This window comes from Schistocerca piceifrons, chromosome 1 (assembly GCF_021461385.2).
Source record: "Schistocerca piceifrons isolate TAMUIC-IGC-003096 chromosome 1, iqSchPice1.1, whole genome shotgun sequence".
Taxonomy (NCBI): Eukaryota; Metazoa; Arthropoda; class Insecta; order Orthoptera; family Acrididae; genus Schistocerca; species Schistocerca piceifrons.
The window spans coordinates 544776865-544796134 of NC_060138.1; the positions used below are offsets into that span (position 1 = coordinate 544776865).

At 41.0% G+C, this 19270-nt stretch overlaps 1 protein-coding gene across 4 annotated transcripts in view; it reads right to left on the reverse strand.

Annotated features, from left to right (window-relative positions):
• LOC124800021 (cyclin-G-associated kinase) overlaps nucleotides 1-19270 on the reverse strand; it is a 263298-nt gene that overhangs the window by 109112 nt on the left and 134916 nt on the right. For 3 of the 4 annotated variants that reach the window (XR_007017105.1, XM_047262964.1, XM_047262963.1), the window contains exons 14-15: nucleotides 12513-12618; nucleotides 12163-12353 (exon numbers count right to left, since the gene is read on the reverse strand). Coding sequence is in view for 3 of the 4 variants with exons in the window: in XM_047262964.1 (XP_047118920.1) it covers nucleotides 12163-12353; nucleotides 12513-12618 (297 nt within the window). In the remaining variant the exon portion in view is untranslated. The remainder of the gene's footprint in view (nucleotides 1-12162; nucleotides 12354-12512; nucleotides 12619-19270) is intronic. The other variant, XM_047262965.1, reaches the window with a different exon arrangement.

Below are 19270 nucleotides of genomic sequence, written 5' to 3' on the forward strand. Positions count from 1 at the left end.
CGTATCGTACAGCCGTTATGGCGCCTTCCATGGCCACCAGCGGAGTACGTCGGCCCCATGTAATGCCACCTCAAAACAGCAGGGAACATCCTTTTTGCTGCACTTGCAGGACAATGTGTCTAAGGCATTCAGCCTGACTAGGTTGCCTCCAAACACGTCTCCGATGATGTCTGGTCGAAGGCATATGTGATACTCATCGGTGAAGAGAATGTGATGCCAGTCCTGAGTGGTTCAATCGGCAGGCCCATCTGTACCAAGCTGCAAGGTGTTGTGGTTGCAAAGATGGACCTCGCCATGGATGTTGGGAGTGAAGCTGCGCATCATGCAGGGTACTGTGAACAGTTTGAGTCATAACACGACGTCCAGTGGCTGCATGAAAAGCATTGTGGCGTTGCTGTCAGGGTTTGTCAGAGCCATAATCCATAGGTAGCGGTCATCCACTGCAATAGTAGGCCTTCAGTGGCCCGAGCAAGGCATGTCATTGACAGTTCCTGTCTCTCTGTATCTCCTCCACATCCGAACAACATCGCTTTGGTTCATTCTGAGACACCTGAACACTTCTCTTGTTAAGAGCCCTTCCTGGCACTAAGTAAAAATGCGGATGCGATCGAACTGTGGTATTGACTGTCTAGGCATGGTTGAACTGCAGACAACACGAGCCGTGTACCGCCTTCCTGGTGGAATGACTGGAACTGATCGGCTGTCAGACCCCCTCTGTCAAACAGGTGCTGCTCATGCATGGTTGTTTACATCTTTGGGTGGGTTTAGTGACATCTCTGAACAGCCAAAGGGACTGTGTCTGTGATACAATATCCACAGTCAATGTTTATCTTCAGGAGCTCTGGGAAGCGGGGTGATGCAAAACTTATTTTGATTATTTTGATGTGTGCAGTTCATAGAATGACTGAGTACTAAACAATGCTCAACAATCACTGACTTGGATGACTGTCTCAGTCTGGAATGCCTTTGGTGTTCTTCCCACCTGATGTCTAATGTCCTAGTCATCTCCTAATGTAAGCCATACCACATTCAAATGGTATGTGATAAATGTCCGGTTTCTCCAGACCCAGGTCATTCTCCACACTCCCTAACAGAGTTTTAATCTTCATGGGTGGCTGTAACATGCTCTTAATGTTATTTTTGAGGAGAATTCTGCTGATTTTGGCAGATATCGGCCTGACATATGGTAAATATGCAACCTCCTCCATTTCTTCTTGTTCGTCTTCAGGAACCTCCGGTGGGAAACAGTGTGCGGTGCCTTTTGAACATCTTGAGAAGAGTATCCATTTTTGTAGAACCCAGATTGTAGGTGTTCTATATCCATTGACAAATTATCAGGATATGACAGAATTTGTGCCCAGTGAACCAGAGTTCCAAATACACCAATTTTCTGTGCTGGATGGTGACAAATGCTGGCTTGCAGGTACAAGTAAGTGTGAGTGGGTTTGTGGTACACACTGACACTGAAGTGTCATCTGCCTTCCTCTTAACTCTTACATCTGAGAATAGGAGTGGACCATCCTTCTCCAGTTCCATGGTGAATTTAATGTTAGGGTGGCATGAGTTTACGGGTCCAAGAAAACATCAAGCTTTTCTCTGTCATGGGGCCATATAACAAAGACGTCACTCACATACCTAAAAATGTATTTCAGTTGATTTGGGGCCGATGTAAGTGCCTCTTCTCCAAATATCTCCATAAAGAAATTGCTCACCACTGGTAAGAGAGGGCTGTCCATTACCACCACTTCCGTTTGCTCGTAGAATAGGCCCCCATATAGGAATTACATTGAGGTCAATATGTGCCTGAATAAGTCTAAGAGAGCACTGTTGAACTTTTATCCAATCAGATCAAGTGAATCTTTTAGTGATATGCGGGTGAACAGGGAGATGACATTGAAGCTGACCATGATGTCAGAGTCCATCACCTATAGCTGCCTGAGGCGTTGTAGGAAATCCTTTGAGTAGGAAATCCTTTGAGTTGTGAATGTAATGGGCACACTTCCCCACATATGGCATGAGCACCTACTTAAGGTGTTGAGCAGTAAGGTGTGTCAGCATTGCCGACAACTGGATGTAGAGGCACTCCTTCCTTGTGCACCTTAGGCACACCATAAAGTCTGGGTTGTACTGTGCTTTTGCCCTTAGCTGCTTAATGATCTCTGGAAGGCCGGTTTCCTTTAGAATAACCCTGTCTTCCTGCTCATCATCTCTGTGGAGCCCATTTCTACTGGTCTGTATACCAACTCATCCGCGAGTTGTCGCACCTTACTGTCATAATCTGCCTTTTGTAGGACGACAGCAGCATTCCCCTTTTGTGCTGGTACCCTCTCAATGCTGTCAGCTTCATGGAGTTGTTTAAATGCCAACCTCTCATCACCAGAGATGTTTGGTTTGGGTAGCGTGGTTTTAGTGAGCACACTACATGTCTCTAGTTGGACTACTTTAGTCTCACTAGCAGGAAGTTTCAGAGCATCTGCTCCACTGCACTGACAAAGTCTGCAACAGGAATATTTTTGGGGATAATTGCAAAATTAAGACCCTTGCTCAGTACTTTCAGGGTGGTTGCATTGAATTCCTTCTTTCTCATGTTGACGGCCATATGAGCAACCTCATTCTGCTGGACCTTGTTGTTAAGACGTTCAAACTTGGCTAGTTGACAGGATCCTGATTTCTTTCTCATGCACTCTGCTAGGAACCAGGAGGTGCCATCAACTCGGTCCCAGCCTTGTCTGGGTGGAGAGCTTGCTATAAAGTTTAGAGGCAGCAACTCTCTGAATGTTACATCAAGTCAGTGGTGCATGTCATGCACTCTCTCCCTGACCAATGCTAACCTCGCTCAATGTTTAATTCTGTTGGCCGCTCTGGAACTGATGTGTTTTAATTCTAGCAAATACTGGGACCACATCCAGTTTTTGGCATCACAGCAGGAAACAGAGAGAACTGAACGTTCTCCCCTTCTTTTGTCGAAGTTTATCCAGTTTTCTAATATTCAAATACATTTCTTCCATGTGGTGTCATTTAATGCAACTCTTCAGGCTTTCCTCACAAGGCGTGGTCATGTTGAACAATCAGGTTTCTGATGGTTATTCACATCTTTCTTGCACAATATTTCAACTGTGTGACTTGCAGTCTTATTCAGATGCTGTCAGATACTGATTTCAGTGTGGAACGAGTCCAGTGTTTATATGCCTATGTTGTGCTTAGTGCTCCATCTGCTGTCCACACCAGTTCATGTGCTATGCGCTGACCAACAGCAGAGACTATATTTTTTTTTCTTCTTCTTCTAGCTGCAGCTGTTCCAAACGTTATGCAGATACTTTATGGTTATTATCTGTTGTCAATATTGCTGTGTGAAGTTATGAATGATATCCAAGTTGTGCTAGACATTTTATCTTCCGACTATCATTTAAGCCCTCCTGTGATCTAGGACATTCTGTTGCTATGGCTTGCCATATCAGGCATTCTGTCCGAGGTCCATGCCCATCAGGAGCAGGTGCAGTATTATTTTCAGGTCACTAGTGTTCAAATTGTCGTTTGAGACTTGGTAGAATGTTTTCAGGTATTGAGTTTATTGCAGGGTTGCCACAAGTTCTGGAAATCAGGGAATTTCAGACATGTCAGGGAAATCAGGGAAATTTGGAAAAAAAACCCACACTGGAAAAATCTCGTTTTTGTCTCAGTAGATTAAATGGTTTGTTTACTGAGATGTCATGCATCGTGACCAGCTGGGTACAGCTGAGTATGTGCACTGCTTCCCTACTACCCCATTCCTACTGCTTCACCCCTTCTTTCCACTCCCCTCAGCTTGCAGTCAGTGCTGCCACCACTATATGCCGCTAGCTAGCAGCTGCTGATGAGAGGCAGGGAGGTGTGAGGTGTGGTTTGTTTGGATCTGATTCTCACAGGTTGTTAACACAGTGGCCAGAGAGAGCATTCATGTGTCCACGAGTTGTCCGAGTGATTGTGTGAATGTGTGTGTGCTCTCATTTTCCGACAAAGGCTAGGGCCGAAAATGTAGTTCTGAGAGTGTGATTATCTTTTCTATGTGCCTGTCTGCAGCTCATCAATCATCTTTACGGTGAGTTGCTACCTATCCTCTTAAGTATCGATTCTCAGAGTATTTGCACAAGTTATCTGTTGCATGGATTGATCACCATGGTTTCAACTCATTGACATGGTGTCTGTGACACCTGGCTAAACAAGTGGGTTTTTGCAGCAGGCCGAATCCACAGGCCATTTCTTCGGGTATATCTAATGGATAGGGTCTAATGATCTGAAGCCTATCGTTTCCCACAAATGTGCAGGTCCTGCCAATAGAATCTAGTCTCACCGATTTGTCCACAGGCCGGGTCTGTCTGTGTGTGGGATAATGTGGCAGATTTTCATGGTCTATCCATGGACCCAGACTGCAGTATTCCTAGCAGGCCAGATGCCACAGGGGATAGATTTCAGGAACTGTGACTGTCTTACTACAAATACATGGTATGACGCAGCATTTTATAGACATTTCATGTACTGTAGTACAGCTTGCCACTTCGAAAGTAGTTTGTATATTAGGAAGTATAGATGATAATAAGAAGGAAATTGTGGCAGTCGCTGGCCGTTTGTATGCTATGTACTCATATATATTTCTTGAAAGAAAAAACACACAATACCTGTAAAATAATAGACATAAAACAGTGGGTAATAATTGACAATAACGAACACTGTAGAAGCAACATTTTATTGCCTATTGTGTTGGTTTACACAACTCTTCTCTGTGTTATAAGCTTTCAAGAGGCCTACTTCTTTAAGGTGATTTCTGAAAACAGTGAAGGTATTTTAAATCTGTCTTGCGACTTCAAGGAAATGTGAATTTTTGCCACCAAATGTGTTTCATTTTACTGAAGTAAAATAACGACAGTTGTCTTAATGAAACACTTATCATTTGGCTTGATTTCTCCGTCTAAAAACAGTTCATTACAAAAGAAGTTGATGTTAAGTACTTAAGATTTTTACTTACATGGAGAAGAAATACAGAGTACTTACATATTTCTGAGATCTCAAAATTTGTCAGGAAAAATGCTAAAACTTGTTTGGAAATCAGGGAAATATCAGGGAATTTCACTTGAGGAAACTTGTGGCAACCCTGTATTGTCTGAGGTATCATTTCATGTGCATCCTTTGTTACATGTAATGGGCTGTTTTCTCTAACTACACCTCCTGACACGTTCCGCATCATTACGAAGTGTCGTATTCATGATCTATGGAACAAGTACTAATCTAATCTAATCTAATCTGTCCCCTCGCATCTTTATGATGTCTCCGTTGTGTTATTATAGGAATTAGAATGACACCAACATTCCAAAACAAACAATGAGATACTGGGACAGTGTCACCAAAGAATCTATTGAGATTAAGGTCACTGACAACCTCATTAACCATGACACCAGTTTCCAGCTGAGCTCTACCTGAAACCTGGCACTCGTTCTGAAGATGCAATGGAAGCAACATCAAGACACAAGGGGACACAACTTTGAAGATGGAGTTAGAGAAAACAGCCCAGTACATGTAACAAAGATGCAAGGAAATAGTACATCAGACCCAATACCTGAGGACATTCTATCAAGACTTGAGCGGTAATTTGAACATCAGCAGCCTGAAAATAACACTGCAACCACTCCTGGTGGGTACGGACCTCAGACAGAATGCCTGACATGGCACATCATGGTTACAGAATGTCCTAGATCACAGGAGGGCTTAAATGATGACAACTGTAAGATAAAATGTCTAGCACAAATTGGACATCTTTCGGAACTTCATACAGCAAGACTGGCAATGGATAGTAACTACAAAGTATGCGCACAGCATTCAGAAAATCACTGCTATTGGTCAGTGCATACTATGGACAGAGCACCTGATGCAGTGCAGACTGCAGATGGAGTGCCTAGCACAACATAGGCATAAATATTGGACTCATTCCATACTCTGGAATTAGTCTCCTGAAGGAGACTACGAGTTACTGAGTCTACATATTGTGCAAGAAAGAGGTGAATAACTGACAGCAACCTGATTGTTCAACATGATTATGTTTTTATGTTTCTGGAACCAAATGATGAAAAAACTGATCAGTACTTTCAGTTTGTTGCCACATGCCAATGGCAACAGTGTGATGATGCTGCCATTAACCTAACCTTTTCCAATGTGGATAGATTCAGTATAATTACCTTTATATTGTTGATGTATCTATCAGCTTCATGTTTTTATGGTGGCAGATGTTATGCACCAATTAGGGATGTTCTGGGAGAAAATAATTATTCATAATTAGATGACACTGACAGTGAAGACATTTTTGCAATGACTAAGAGGAAGAGATTTCTGGACCTGATACTTCCAGTATAGATGTTTCTGAGACTGATGCTGATAATGGAGAAGAACAAGAAGTAGAAGAAGAAGAAAATGACGATGATGAAAACTAGGTATTTCATTGCAATATAATTGTTACCACAGAGCAAAGGAATGTTCCAAAGCTAAATAAAAAGCCTAAAATCTCATCAATTGGAAGTAATATTGGAAAGTGATCCACACCAAGATGGACTGGTATACTAGATACACACTCAGACATAAGCTGTCCAAAAAGCTATTTTCATGTGCTTTTTGGAACGAAATATTGGACATCGTTATCTAGGAATCCAACAGCCTACCTGTTTGAAACAAATCCGTTATGAACAGACTATACTAATAAAATGGCTTCATTGAATGAAAGAATACAATAAAAAAATAAAAACTAAAAATAAATAAACCAAAGAGGTTGGCTTACAAAAAATGTCTGTACTATCTGATGTGACTTTCTTAGTACACAACTTTGAACTATTTATTGGTAGTGGTAGTGGTGGTGGTGGTAGTAGTAGTAGTAGTAGTAGTAGTAGTAGTAGTAGCCGCCAAAATAAATATCTTCCTGATACATATGTCAAAAGAAATGGTGTACTAAAACTCGCTATTGTAATACTAAGAGTGCAAACATTGTAGAATAGCTTAGAGTTACAACTGGATCCCAAGTACTGTCAGATCCAATTGTCTAAAGGGATGTTTATTTGACTATGTTAATAAGATGAAGAGATCTGGAAGGGTTTCAAAAGATGAAAGACAGTGCCACAAAAAATATATGTTATTCTGCTGTAAAGTGGAATGACAACAGATCTGTGACAATGCACAGAAATTTTGGGGTGGCAAACTCAATAACTTCCAGTGACGAAAACTGACACTGGCCGACTTCACCCCCCTCCATATACACACTATAACTGAGGAAGACATTGCAGTTGGTCAGTTATGTTGGGTTATCCAAAATCTGTTCGGATGGAGTTTTGTCAAAGGCTGCAAAGTAGCTATTAGTTGCTGCAATCACCTTTTTATTTGAATAAAATCTTTGTCCCGCCAGCCACTTCTTCAAATTGGGGAACAAACGGGGGGGGGGGGGGGGGGGGGGGGGGGGGGGGGGGGGGGGGGGGGGGGGTTGTGAAACGAGTTGGAATCCTAGTTCCATTAATTTTGCGACCACAACTGCTGAGGTGTGTGCTGGTGCAGTGTTGTGATGGAAAAGGACATTCTTGCGGTCCAATCACTGGCATTTTTCTTGCAGATCGGTTCTGAAACGGTTCAATAACAATGAATAATATGCACCTGTAATAGTTTTCCCTTTTCCAGATAGTTGATGAGGATTATCTCTTGCGAATCCCAAAAGACAGTCGCCATAAGCTTTCCGGCCAAAGGAATGGTCTTCGTCTTTTTTGATGCAGATTCTCCCTTGGTAATCCATTGTTTAGATTGTTGTTTGGTCTCAGGAGTATAGTGATGTATCCATGTTTCATCCACAGTGACGAAATGATGCTTAAAGTCCAGTGGATAATTCCTGAACAGCTGCAAACCGTCACTGCAACACTTCACATTCCGTTTTTGGTCAAGCGTGAGCAACTGCGGAACCCATCTTGCGGATAGCTTTCTCATGTCCAAATGTTTATGCAAAATATTATGTAACCATTCATTCGAGATGCCCACAGCACTGGCAGTCTCACACACCTTAACTCTTCTGTCATCCATCACCATATCATGGATTTTATCAATGATTTCTGGAGTTGTAACCGTCCAGAATGTTCAGCATCACTTGTGGCCATACGACCACTCCAAAAATTTTGAAACCACTTATAAACTGTTCTAATCAAAGGTGCATTGTCACCGTACTGTTTATCAAGTTTAGTCTCCTGAGGCGTTTTGCTTTTCATAAAGTAATGTTTAATCACCACACGAAATTCTTTTTCATTCATTTTTTGACAATTACTCGACTTCCTTGATTCACACAAATGTCAAACACAAAGAAATAGACCAATATGGCTGAAACTTGGTGTGTGTTCTTTCCAAAGATACTACTAACTAAACAAGACCTCGATATGCGTCGGTGGTGCCATCTCTCTGATTTTGCACCGACTTTTCAAACGCCCCTCGTAGATGGTTCACCCCACAGTGATTGTACTCATACAATATAATCGATTCATGAGAGGTGTACATCCTGAGGAATCAGTGACAACCTCAAAGAGTCCGCAGCATGTGGTCTAGTGGCTAGCGTTGCTGCCTCTGGATCATGGGTTCCCGGTTTTGATTCCCGGCCGGTTTGGGGATTTTCTCTGCCCGGGGACTGGGTGTTTGTGTTGTCTTCATCATCATCATCATCATCATCATCATCATCTGTAACAGTGGCTACATTAGACTGTGAAAAAAAATGGACTGTGTAAAAATTGGGACTTTGTACAGGTGCTGATGACCGCACAGTTGAGTGCCCCACAAACCAAACATCATCATCATCATCATCATCATCATCATCATCATCATAACCTCATACAGGACCTAGATGCATTCCCAAAAAGTGTAACACAGAATATTTTTCATATACTTGATCTAATAGTAGTGAATGCTTGGTTTCTTAATAAAACAGATGCATTATTTAGTGAATCACACTCACCTCTCAGCCATGTTCAAGAAGCCCAGAAGTATAGGATCACTGCTCCAGAGGAAAATTGAGGCAAGAAAGCAAAAAGGATTTACAAGTAGTTCTGCTGAGAGCTCCTATACTGCAAAAAGGGAGAAAGGACCAGCTGCTGTACTGCCTGAAAGAGACAGGCAGCTGGGCAGCACAGGACATTTGCCAATTATAGGCATGAAAAGTTGGTGCTAGGTTCCAGCATGCTATTAAACCGTCAGACTGAAGTTGGTCAAATGCAATGGGCATTTATGTTTCACTAAAGACATTTTTTCCAAAACTTTACATTTATTACACATTTACATCCACATACAGATAATATTTGTACATTCAATACTTTGTATTATTGCCTTTGTTCTTAATCAACATTTTTATCCTGTTTGGCATAGTTTTCATTAACTTTTCACTTGACATTTTAATATCATTGTCATGGTACCATATTTCCTCTAGTTTCTCCATGAGATATTGCTTGGCGATTATTGTAAATTTCCTTATCCTCTGTTTCACAATACCCCATAAATTTTCAATTGTGTTCATATCACGGCTATTCCCTGGCCAGGCAACACTTTCAGTTGATTTTCTTCCAAGTACTTGGAAACACTTTTGGCTTTGTGCCAAGGTGCCCCATTGTGCATACAAATGGCATCTTTATTAGGAAACCACTCATTTATTTGGGGGAAATGTTCCTTTTCAAAAATTTCTTTATATTGTTCTTGTCTCATTGTCCCATCAACAATGTGTGATCTGCCAGGACCATTCACTGACATCACACTACAGACCATAATGGAAGATGGATGCTTCACACATTGCTGCACACATCCAGCTTTGAACTGTTCTCCAGGTCTGCGATGAACACACTGGCTGCTTTCTTCCATCACAGTGAATACAGATTCATCACTGAAGCATGTGTACAAAGCTGAAAGCTAGAAAAGTTGGGAATAGTTGCATAGGAGATCTCAACAGTCCCAAAATTCAAATGTGTTACAGGTGAAACTTCAACACCAAAACCTTTCAGCTGATGGCTTATGTATGTAGAAGTAAATTTATGGTTCATTGTTGCCATGTTTGTAAGTCTTCTCATTGTTCTAGGACTGATTTTTCTTTTATGTCCACATTTTGCTTTCCTGTTTGGCTTGTATTCATCACCTTTCTGCACTGAAAGTTTGATTCCACTGATAGTTTTCTGTGATATTCTCATTCTGTCAGCAATTTCTTGCTGTGTATAATTATTTTCAGCAAAAAGTGCCACTACTGCCGAAACTTTCTGAGGTGAAACATCTTTTGTCTTCCCCATAACCTCACTTTCTTTGGAAACTCTACGATTTATTCCTATAGCTAAAAGCATGCAAGTTCACAAGCTATAGAATGTCTTGGTAATGTAGCAAGAAGCCAAAAGAATAAATAACAAGCTGAAGTACACCACAGAAACATAAAACATTACTGTAAACACAGTTTCAAAGCATGTACACAGAGAACTAACACCAACATAATTTGTATGGAAAATGACAGAAGTTACTAGCTGTGAAAAATTCAGTGATCTGCTAGTTGCTTGGAAGGGAAATTTCGTGGCATCAATCAAACCATCAAAACAAATCAGCTGTTACACTTTTCGCTCCTATTTTTACAGCAGAAAAATTAAGAGTATAAAAATAATCATTTAGTGTAATAATTTGAACACGTCTGTGTGTGTGTGTGTGTGTGTGTGTGTGTGTGTGTGTGTGTGTGTGTGTGTGTGTTTTCAAATATGAGTGCTGTGAGGCATCAAATAGTCCAAGAGCAGAACTAAAAGAAAACCCACATATAATTTTTTATATAATTTTTTTAATGCTGAATCAAGAAGCTCATTTATGTCTTCCATAAAGTAGATTATACATGTATGGAAACAAAAGTATTGCGAGTCCCCAGAAAAATAGGTTGCCATAGGCATGATGTTGCCATTTGGCAACAAACCTAAACTAATTAATAAATAAAAATTAAATAAATATTCCGGTGTTCAAATTGTTACACAGTAGGTGTATCAGATGCTCCTCTTAAATGTCTTTGCATTAAAACTGGTTCCCCCTCCCCCTTAAAAAAAACTGTTGACAATTAAGAAGGTGTTCTCCTGCCACAAACTAACTGCTTCATTCATTCAAATGTACAAGAGGGATCAAATATGAACTAGAATAGTTTTTTATGAACTTTACTGAACAAAATGAAAAAACAATACACCCACTTCGTTTTTCTACACAGTCTCCTGGCTTTGCTACACATTTTCCCATCAAACTGGCAACCTTCTGATGCCATTTTCTAAGAAAGAAGAGGGACATGTGCACAGCCATTCACACATAAATGCCTCTGCCGCTGTGTTGTCATCAAACCAGTGTCCTCCAAGTTAGTCTTTCAGCAGTCCAAAAATATGGTAGTCACACAGGATGGGACTGTAAGGATGATTCTCCAGAGTTGTGAAATGAATTTCCTCCAGTTTTTCCCTCATTTATGAAGCAGAGTATGGTCTTGCACTGTCGTGCAGAAAAACCATGTTTGGGATCTGTTGCCAGCACTGTATGTTGTGGTATGTGGCTTTTGACTGAACCAAAAGCTAGCAGTACAGTTTATGAGCCAAGCTTATGGTCCTGTATGGCATCAATATTATCTCGTGTGATTCTTGTCCATGGCCATCTTTGATGGGCTAAGTTTTCCATAGTTTCCCTGGCCTGACATAAATGTTTGAAGCCATTCCTACACTTGAGTCTTCTAAAGAGCTGCTTCTACAAACTGCACAGAGAGATGCTTACAATTTTACACAGGTATAGTGCCTTCTTTCATGAGAAACTTGATCATTATGTGCTGCACAACACACTTGTTGACCTCTTGCTCACACACGGTGGTCTGAGAAAGTCACATCACGCTAACTACACCATCACATTCACAATGCTATTCCAGATGTCATCACCAATATCCTGTAAGGCCATGCCCATTTATGTCCACTACCACCGTTGTCAGATTTGAATTTCTGTTTCACATTTGGTACGCCCTCATAAAAGCTAGGTAGCTTTTCAGTGAATTATTCATTACAAAGAAAAAATAATTGGAAAAGTAAATTTATTTCTAAATCAGTGAAAAAAAAAACCCACACCAGTTATTAGCCCAAACATTTGCACACTACTCACTTTGTAAATCTTAAGCTGGTTTCTTCTTCTCCAATGAATCCAGTATGGAACTGTAGCTGCGCCATTTTAATTCCAGTTGGACGGCCTTGAGACATCACACCTCCAAGAGTATGCCTCGCATGATACGCAACAACTGTAATATCACCCAGCACAGTGACATTGAGGGGAAGTGTGACCTGAAAAACAGCGCCCTGACACTTGGACTGCAGCAGCATCGTTCACACATACGTATGTCATATTTTGATTCAGGGAGTGCAATTAGACCAGAGGAGATTTGTAATACACAAAATAAGCAATACAGTTACCCCACATAAATAGGCATCACTTTATATCTGCAAACAAGTAATTACCTTGCCTTCAGTGATGTTAAACAGCCGCATCCGCTCATATTCTTGCAATGTAGACAAAACTCTCTCTTCTCCCTGGTACACTTCTACGAAAGGTCTGCAACCATCTCTGCCAAAACCATAGGGAAAATAAAAAAAATTGAATATCACTGCCTACAAAATTTTTGTATAACTTTCAGTTAATGTTTAACTTACTTTCTTCACTCAAGCAAAAGGATGGAGGGGAGGGGGAAGACACTTTCCTGGATGAAGCTGCACTTGACCATGAGCTGATGACATACCACTCATTGTTTCACCTTTAAAAATAGCATGGTGACTGCAGGTTTGAGGGTCAGTTCTGTTTTGCGTAGGGGGCAATGTTTCCCTATACTAACATCTGATGATCAATAAGAAAGCTTTTCCATTTTCCACTCTCTCTTACTCTCTTACTTAGCTTTTTGTAAGAAAGAGCGGAGAGCAGATGTACACTTTTTTTGCCTTAGGAATATTACGTTCTGATTATCTCTCTCTCTCTCTCTCTCTCTCTCTCTCTCTCTCACACACACACACACACACACACACACACACACACACACACACACACACACACACACACACACACACACTTTATTTAAACTACGCACTTTCATTATTCTTTCTTTTATCCTCAAACTATTGCGATAGGCAAATAGTATTGTAGTGTATTAACAGTATTTGGTCAAAAAATAGGCGAAAGCGGAAGTGAGTTGTAACAGAGCCAGCCACAGTTGGGCTAGAGTATTATGCACTGCAAAGCAAAACACGACCAACTGGTGTTGCATAGTGGAGCCTGCTGGTATAACAACAGTCAGCACTGCAATATGCTAGAGGTAAGATGAAAGCCTTTCCTCACTTGTCACCATGGAGGTGTTTGCAGTATGTGCCTTGAGCCCTAAACGAACATAGTCTGGAGCATATAAGTACTGAGATATTCATGTACTAGACGATTTGCATGTCAGTATCACAGCCTACACTACAAACCTGTGACACCTGGAGCAACATCCTGCAATGCAGTACCGGGTCCGCTATTCGACCATGAGACGGGGCAGCCTGCCCTGACTCACAAGGGAGCTGCCAACTCACTGGAGGAAGTTAACAGCCATTGTAAGCTGCACTGGTCACAGCTGGAGACATCACTGACAGTGGCATTTGAGTGACGCCATGCTTGGCCCCACTTTTTGCAATGTCAGCAATGCCAGGTTGTTTTGCCCCGGGTTCGATTCCCGGCGGGGTCCGGGATTTTCACCTGCCTCGAGATGACTGGGTGTTTGCGTTGTCCTCAACATTTCATCATCACTCATGTGCGTGGCGAAACTGGACTGAGGACAGGTTGGAAATTTGTACAGGTGCTGACAACTGCACAGTTGAGCACCCCACAAACCAATCATCATCATCATCATCATCATCATCATCATCATCATCATCATCATCATCTATTGTTTCGCATAAGAGGCAACTGGACACCTTCACCAAACTTTTTATGGTGTACTACGGCCGAGGGCCAGAATAAAGAAATTGATTGAACAAATCTACCGTCATCCTGACATCTCACTAAGACAATGACACACACAGTTTGTGAATGAACTTTTTAGTCTGTTCTAAGTCCCCCATCTGGTATCACAGATTTAGGTTTTCTGTGATTTGCCTAACCCACCTAAAATGAATATCAGGCTGGTTCCTTTGAAAGAGCACACCTGATTTCCTTGCTCTGCCTTCCACAATCCAAGCTTGTGCTCTGTCTCTAATGATATCATCAACAGGGCTTTAAACCCTGAAACATATCTCTCCCTTCCTTCTACTCTTATGTCAATAATTATATTGTTTAACTAAATTTTGTACCTAAAACAATTTTTATTAATATATTTAACTTACACAGTCCTTGATGAATAACAGATTTCAAAATATACCTTATGTTAAAACTTTTACAGTAAATCAATCTTTAATTGTCCATAGAACAGTTTTTCAACATCTCCACTGAGAGTTCCAAAAAAGTTTCTAAGCAACAGTTGAAAGATATTTATCTTTACCACTTAACAAATTTTCATCTTTTTTTGATCAGGATATATTTTCTGGTCCCTCCCTGAAATGATAAATAGATCTTTATCGAGTTTCTCTCACAGCTATTTCCAAAGATTTGCTGTTGAGGAATATTTTTTCACATTTCGTCTCCCCACCCCGTCTTTATAGATCAATTAGTATTTTTCTTCAATTACTAATGGCTGCTTTTCTTGCATGTTACCATAGGTTATGCAAGGATATCACAATTTCCAGAAAGGTTTATGGCATGCCTATTAACTGTCTGCCCTGAGACTCCTGCCATGGAGGCTGATGAGAGTAGTAGTTTTGACTGAAGTAGAATGACTTCATTCGATATCTACAGCTCTCTTGGCACAGCCAACCTGAATTAGCAGACAACACTGAGCTCCGTGCTTCTATGTACTCGTAGTAGTAGTAGTAGTTGTTGTTGTTGTTGTTGTTGTTGTTGTCTTCAGTCCTGAGACTGGTTTGATGCAGCTCTCCATGCTACTGTATCCTGTGCAAGCTTCTTCATCTCCCAGTACCTACTGCAGCCTACATCCTTCTGAATCTCCTTAGTGTATTCATCTCTTGGTCTCCCCCTACAATTTTTACCCTCCACACTGTCCTCCAGTACTAAATTGGTGATCCCTTGATGCCTCAGAACATGTCCTACCACCCAATCCCTTCTTCTAGTCAAGTTGTGCCACAAATTTCTCTTCTCTCCAATTCTATTCAATACCTTCTCATTAGTTATGTGATCTACCCATCTAATCTTCAGCATTCTTCTGTAGCACCACATTTTGAAAGCTTCTAGTCTCTTCTTCTCTAAACTATTTATCATCTATGTTTCACTTCCACACATGGCTACACTCCACACAAATACTTTCAGAAACGACTTCCTGACACTTAAAGCAATACTCGGTGGTAACAAATTTCTCTTCTTCAGAAACGCTTTCCTTGCCATTGCCAGTCTACATTTTATATCCTCTCTACTTCGACCATCATCAGTTATTTTGCTCCCCAAATAGCAAAACTCCTTTACTACTTTAAGCGTCTCAATTCCTGATCTAATTCCCTTACAACTAGCTGACTTAATATCCTCGTTTTGATTTTGTTGATGTTCATCTTATACTCTCATTTCAAGACACTGTCCATTCCGTTCAACAACTCTTCCTAGTCCTTTGCTGTCTCTGACAGAATAACAATGTCATCAGCGAACCTCAAAGTTTTTATTTCTTCTCCATGGATTTTAATGCCTACTCCAAAATTTTCTTTCGTTTCCTTTACTGCATGCTCAATATACAGATTGAATAACATCGGGGAGAGATTACAACCCTGTCTAGCTCCCTTCCCAACCACTGCTTCCTTTTCATACCCCTCGACCCTTATAACTGCCATCTGGTTTCTGTACAAATTGTAAATAGCCGTTCGCTCCCTGTATTTTACCCCTGCCACCTTCAGAATTTAAAAGAGAGTATTCCAGTCAACACCGTCAAAAGCTTTCTCTAAGTCTACAAATGCTAGAAATGTAGGATTACCTTTCCTTATTCTTTCTTCTAAGATAAGGCGTAAGGTCAGTATTGCCTCACGTGTTCCGAAATTTCTACGGAATCCAAACTGATCTTCCCCGAGGTTGGCTTCTACCAGTTTTTCCATTCGTCTGTAAAGAATTTGCGTTAGTATTTTGCAGCTGTGACTTATCAAACTGATAGTCCGGTAATTTTCACGTCTGTTAACACCTGCTTTCCTTGGGATTGGAATTATTATATTCTTCTTGAGGTCTGCGGGAATTTAGCCTGTCTCATACATCTTGCTCACCAGATGGTAGAGTTTTGTCAGGACGGGCTCTTCAAAGGCTGTCACTAGTTCTAATGGAATGTTGTCTACTACCGGGGCCTTGTTTCAACTTAGGTCTTTCAGTGCTCTGTCAAACTCTTCACGCAGTATCATATCTCCCGTTTCATCTACATCCTCATCCATTTCCATAATATTGTCCTCAAGAACATCACCCCTGTATAGACTCTCTATATACTCCTTCCACCTTTCTGCTTTCCCTTCTTTGCTTAGAACTGGGTTTCCATCAAAGCTTTTGATATTCATGCTAGTGGTTCTCTTTTCTCCAAAGGTCTCTTTAATTTTCCTCGTGAGATAAGCCTCTACATCCTTACATTTGTCTTCTAGCCATCCATGGTTAGTCATTTTGCACTTCCTGTCGATCTCATTTGGGACATTTGTATTTCTTTTTGCCTGCTTCATTTACTGCATTTTGTATTTTTTCCTTTCATCAATTAAATTCAGTATCTCTTCTGTTACCCAAGGATTTCTACTAGCCCTCGTCTTTTTACCTACTTGATCCTCTGCTGCCTTCACTATTTCATCCCTCAAAGCTACCCATTCTTCTTCTACTGTATTTCTTTCCCCCATTGTTCCCTTATGCTCTCCCTGAAACTCTGTGCCACCTCTGGTTCTTTCAGTTTATCCAGGTCCCATCTTCTTAAATTCCCACCATTTTGCAGTTTCTTCAATTTTAATCTACAGTTCATAACCAATAGATTGTGGTCAGAGTCCACATCTGGCCCTAGAAATGGCTTACAATTTAAAACCTGGTTCCTAAATCTCTGTCTTACCATTATATAATCTTTTAGTATCTCCAGGGTTCTTCCATGTATACATCATTCTTTTATGATTCTTGAACCAAGTGTTAGCTATGATTAAGTTATGCTCTGTGCAAAATTCTACCAGGCGGCTTCCTCTTTCATTTATTAGCCGTAATCCATATTCACCTATCACGTTTCCTTCTCTTCCGTTTCCTACTCTCGAATTCCAGTCACCCATGACTATTAAATTTTCATCTCCCTTCACTACCTGAATAATTTCTTTTATCTCATCATACATTTCATCAATTTCTTCGTCATCTGCAGAGCTAGTTGGCATATAAACTTGTACTACTGTAGTAGACAAGAGCTTCGTGTCTATCTTGGCCACAATAATGCGTTCACTATGCTGTTTGTAGTAGCTTACCCGCACTCTTATTTTTTTATTCATTACTAAACCTACTCCTGCATTACCCCTATTTGATTTTGTATTTATAACCCTGTATTCACCTGACCGAAAGTCTTGTTCCTCCTGCCACCAAACTTCACTAATTCCCACTATATCTAACTTTAACCTATCCATTTCCCTTTTTAAATTTTCTAACCTACCTGCCCGATCAAGGGATCTGACATTCCATGCTCAGATTCATAGAACGCCACTTTTCTTTCTCCTGATAACAACGTCCTCCTGAGTACTCCCCGCCTGGAGATCCGAATGGGTGACTATTTTACCTCCAGAATAGTTTACCCAAGAGGACACCATCATCATTTAACCATACAGTAAAGCTGCATGCCCTCGGGAAAAATTACGGCTGTAGTTTCCCCTTGCTTTCAGTCGTTCGCAGTACCGCAACAGCAAGGCCGTTTTGGTGAGTGTTACAAGGCCAGATCAGTCAATCATCTAGACTGTTGCCCCTGCCACTACTGAAAAGGCTGATGCCCTCTTCAGGAACCACACGTTTGTCTGGCCTCTCAACAGATACCCCTCCGTTGTGGTTGCACCTACGGTACGGCTATCTGTATCGTTGAGGCACACAAGCCTCCCCACCAACGGCAAGGTCCATGGTTCATGGGGGGGGATGTACTCATGAGTATAGTTTTGTCTATGTACTCATAAACAAAACTATATCATGGGTTAAAATACTGGGAAGGGGATGGCTTCTGTACGTTATCACATGGTGGTGTTAACACACAAACAGTATAGCTACAAAAATGTCAGTGTACTAGCACACAGTATTGAAAGCAGAAACAAGTGAAGATTGGTCCGAAGTGATACACCATCTTCCTTGTGTCAAAATAAGTGCTTCCATCTGCCATGGTGCCAAGAATCTTTGTAGAATGAACTATTGATATCTTTTTAAAGTCTTTTATTTGTACTTGCCACAAAATTTTCTTTAATTTTTTTTAAAACTTTACCATCACTAATTTCTTTCACAGAATTTTTGTTTTTTCCAATTGTACTATTGTTTTTCTACTTTTTTCCAGATTCCGCAACTACTCATATTTCCGTATTAATTTTGGCTAATCCAGGGGTTTCCTTCTTTTCAGCATTGATATTTTCACATAGCTGTTACCAATAGCCATTTTTAAAAACCTGATGTGTTCCTTTTTTATGCCGCTTTAGTCTTTCTTACACTGTGGATTTTTTATTTGACCACACTTACTATTTTACTTTTTGCATAATAAAACTGGTCTTTTTCACTGATATTTGTGACTACTGCTGTTGTGGATTGGCAAGAGAGCCAACCCACTATGAGAGGAAGCCGAAAGGCACGCGTTTTAGCTCATGCAGGCTGGCGTGAGGTCTGGAACAGGTCAAGGAAATGAGACTAGCAAAGAAGGGCGTAGCTGTGGAATACTTAACTTTAATCCATAATTGGTGAACATCGCTCTTGACGGTACATGTTTTACAGCATCAATAGTAACTGGTAATGGCGCTTTGCTAGGTCGTAGCAAATGACGTAGCTGAAGGCTATGCCTAACTATCGTCTCGGCAAATGAGAGCGTAATTTGTCAGTGAACCCTCGCTAGCAAAGTCAGCTGTACAACTGTGGCGAGTGCTAGGAAGTCTCTAGACCTGCCATGTGGTGGCGCTCGGTCTGCAATCACTGATAGTGGCGACACGCGGGT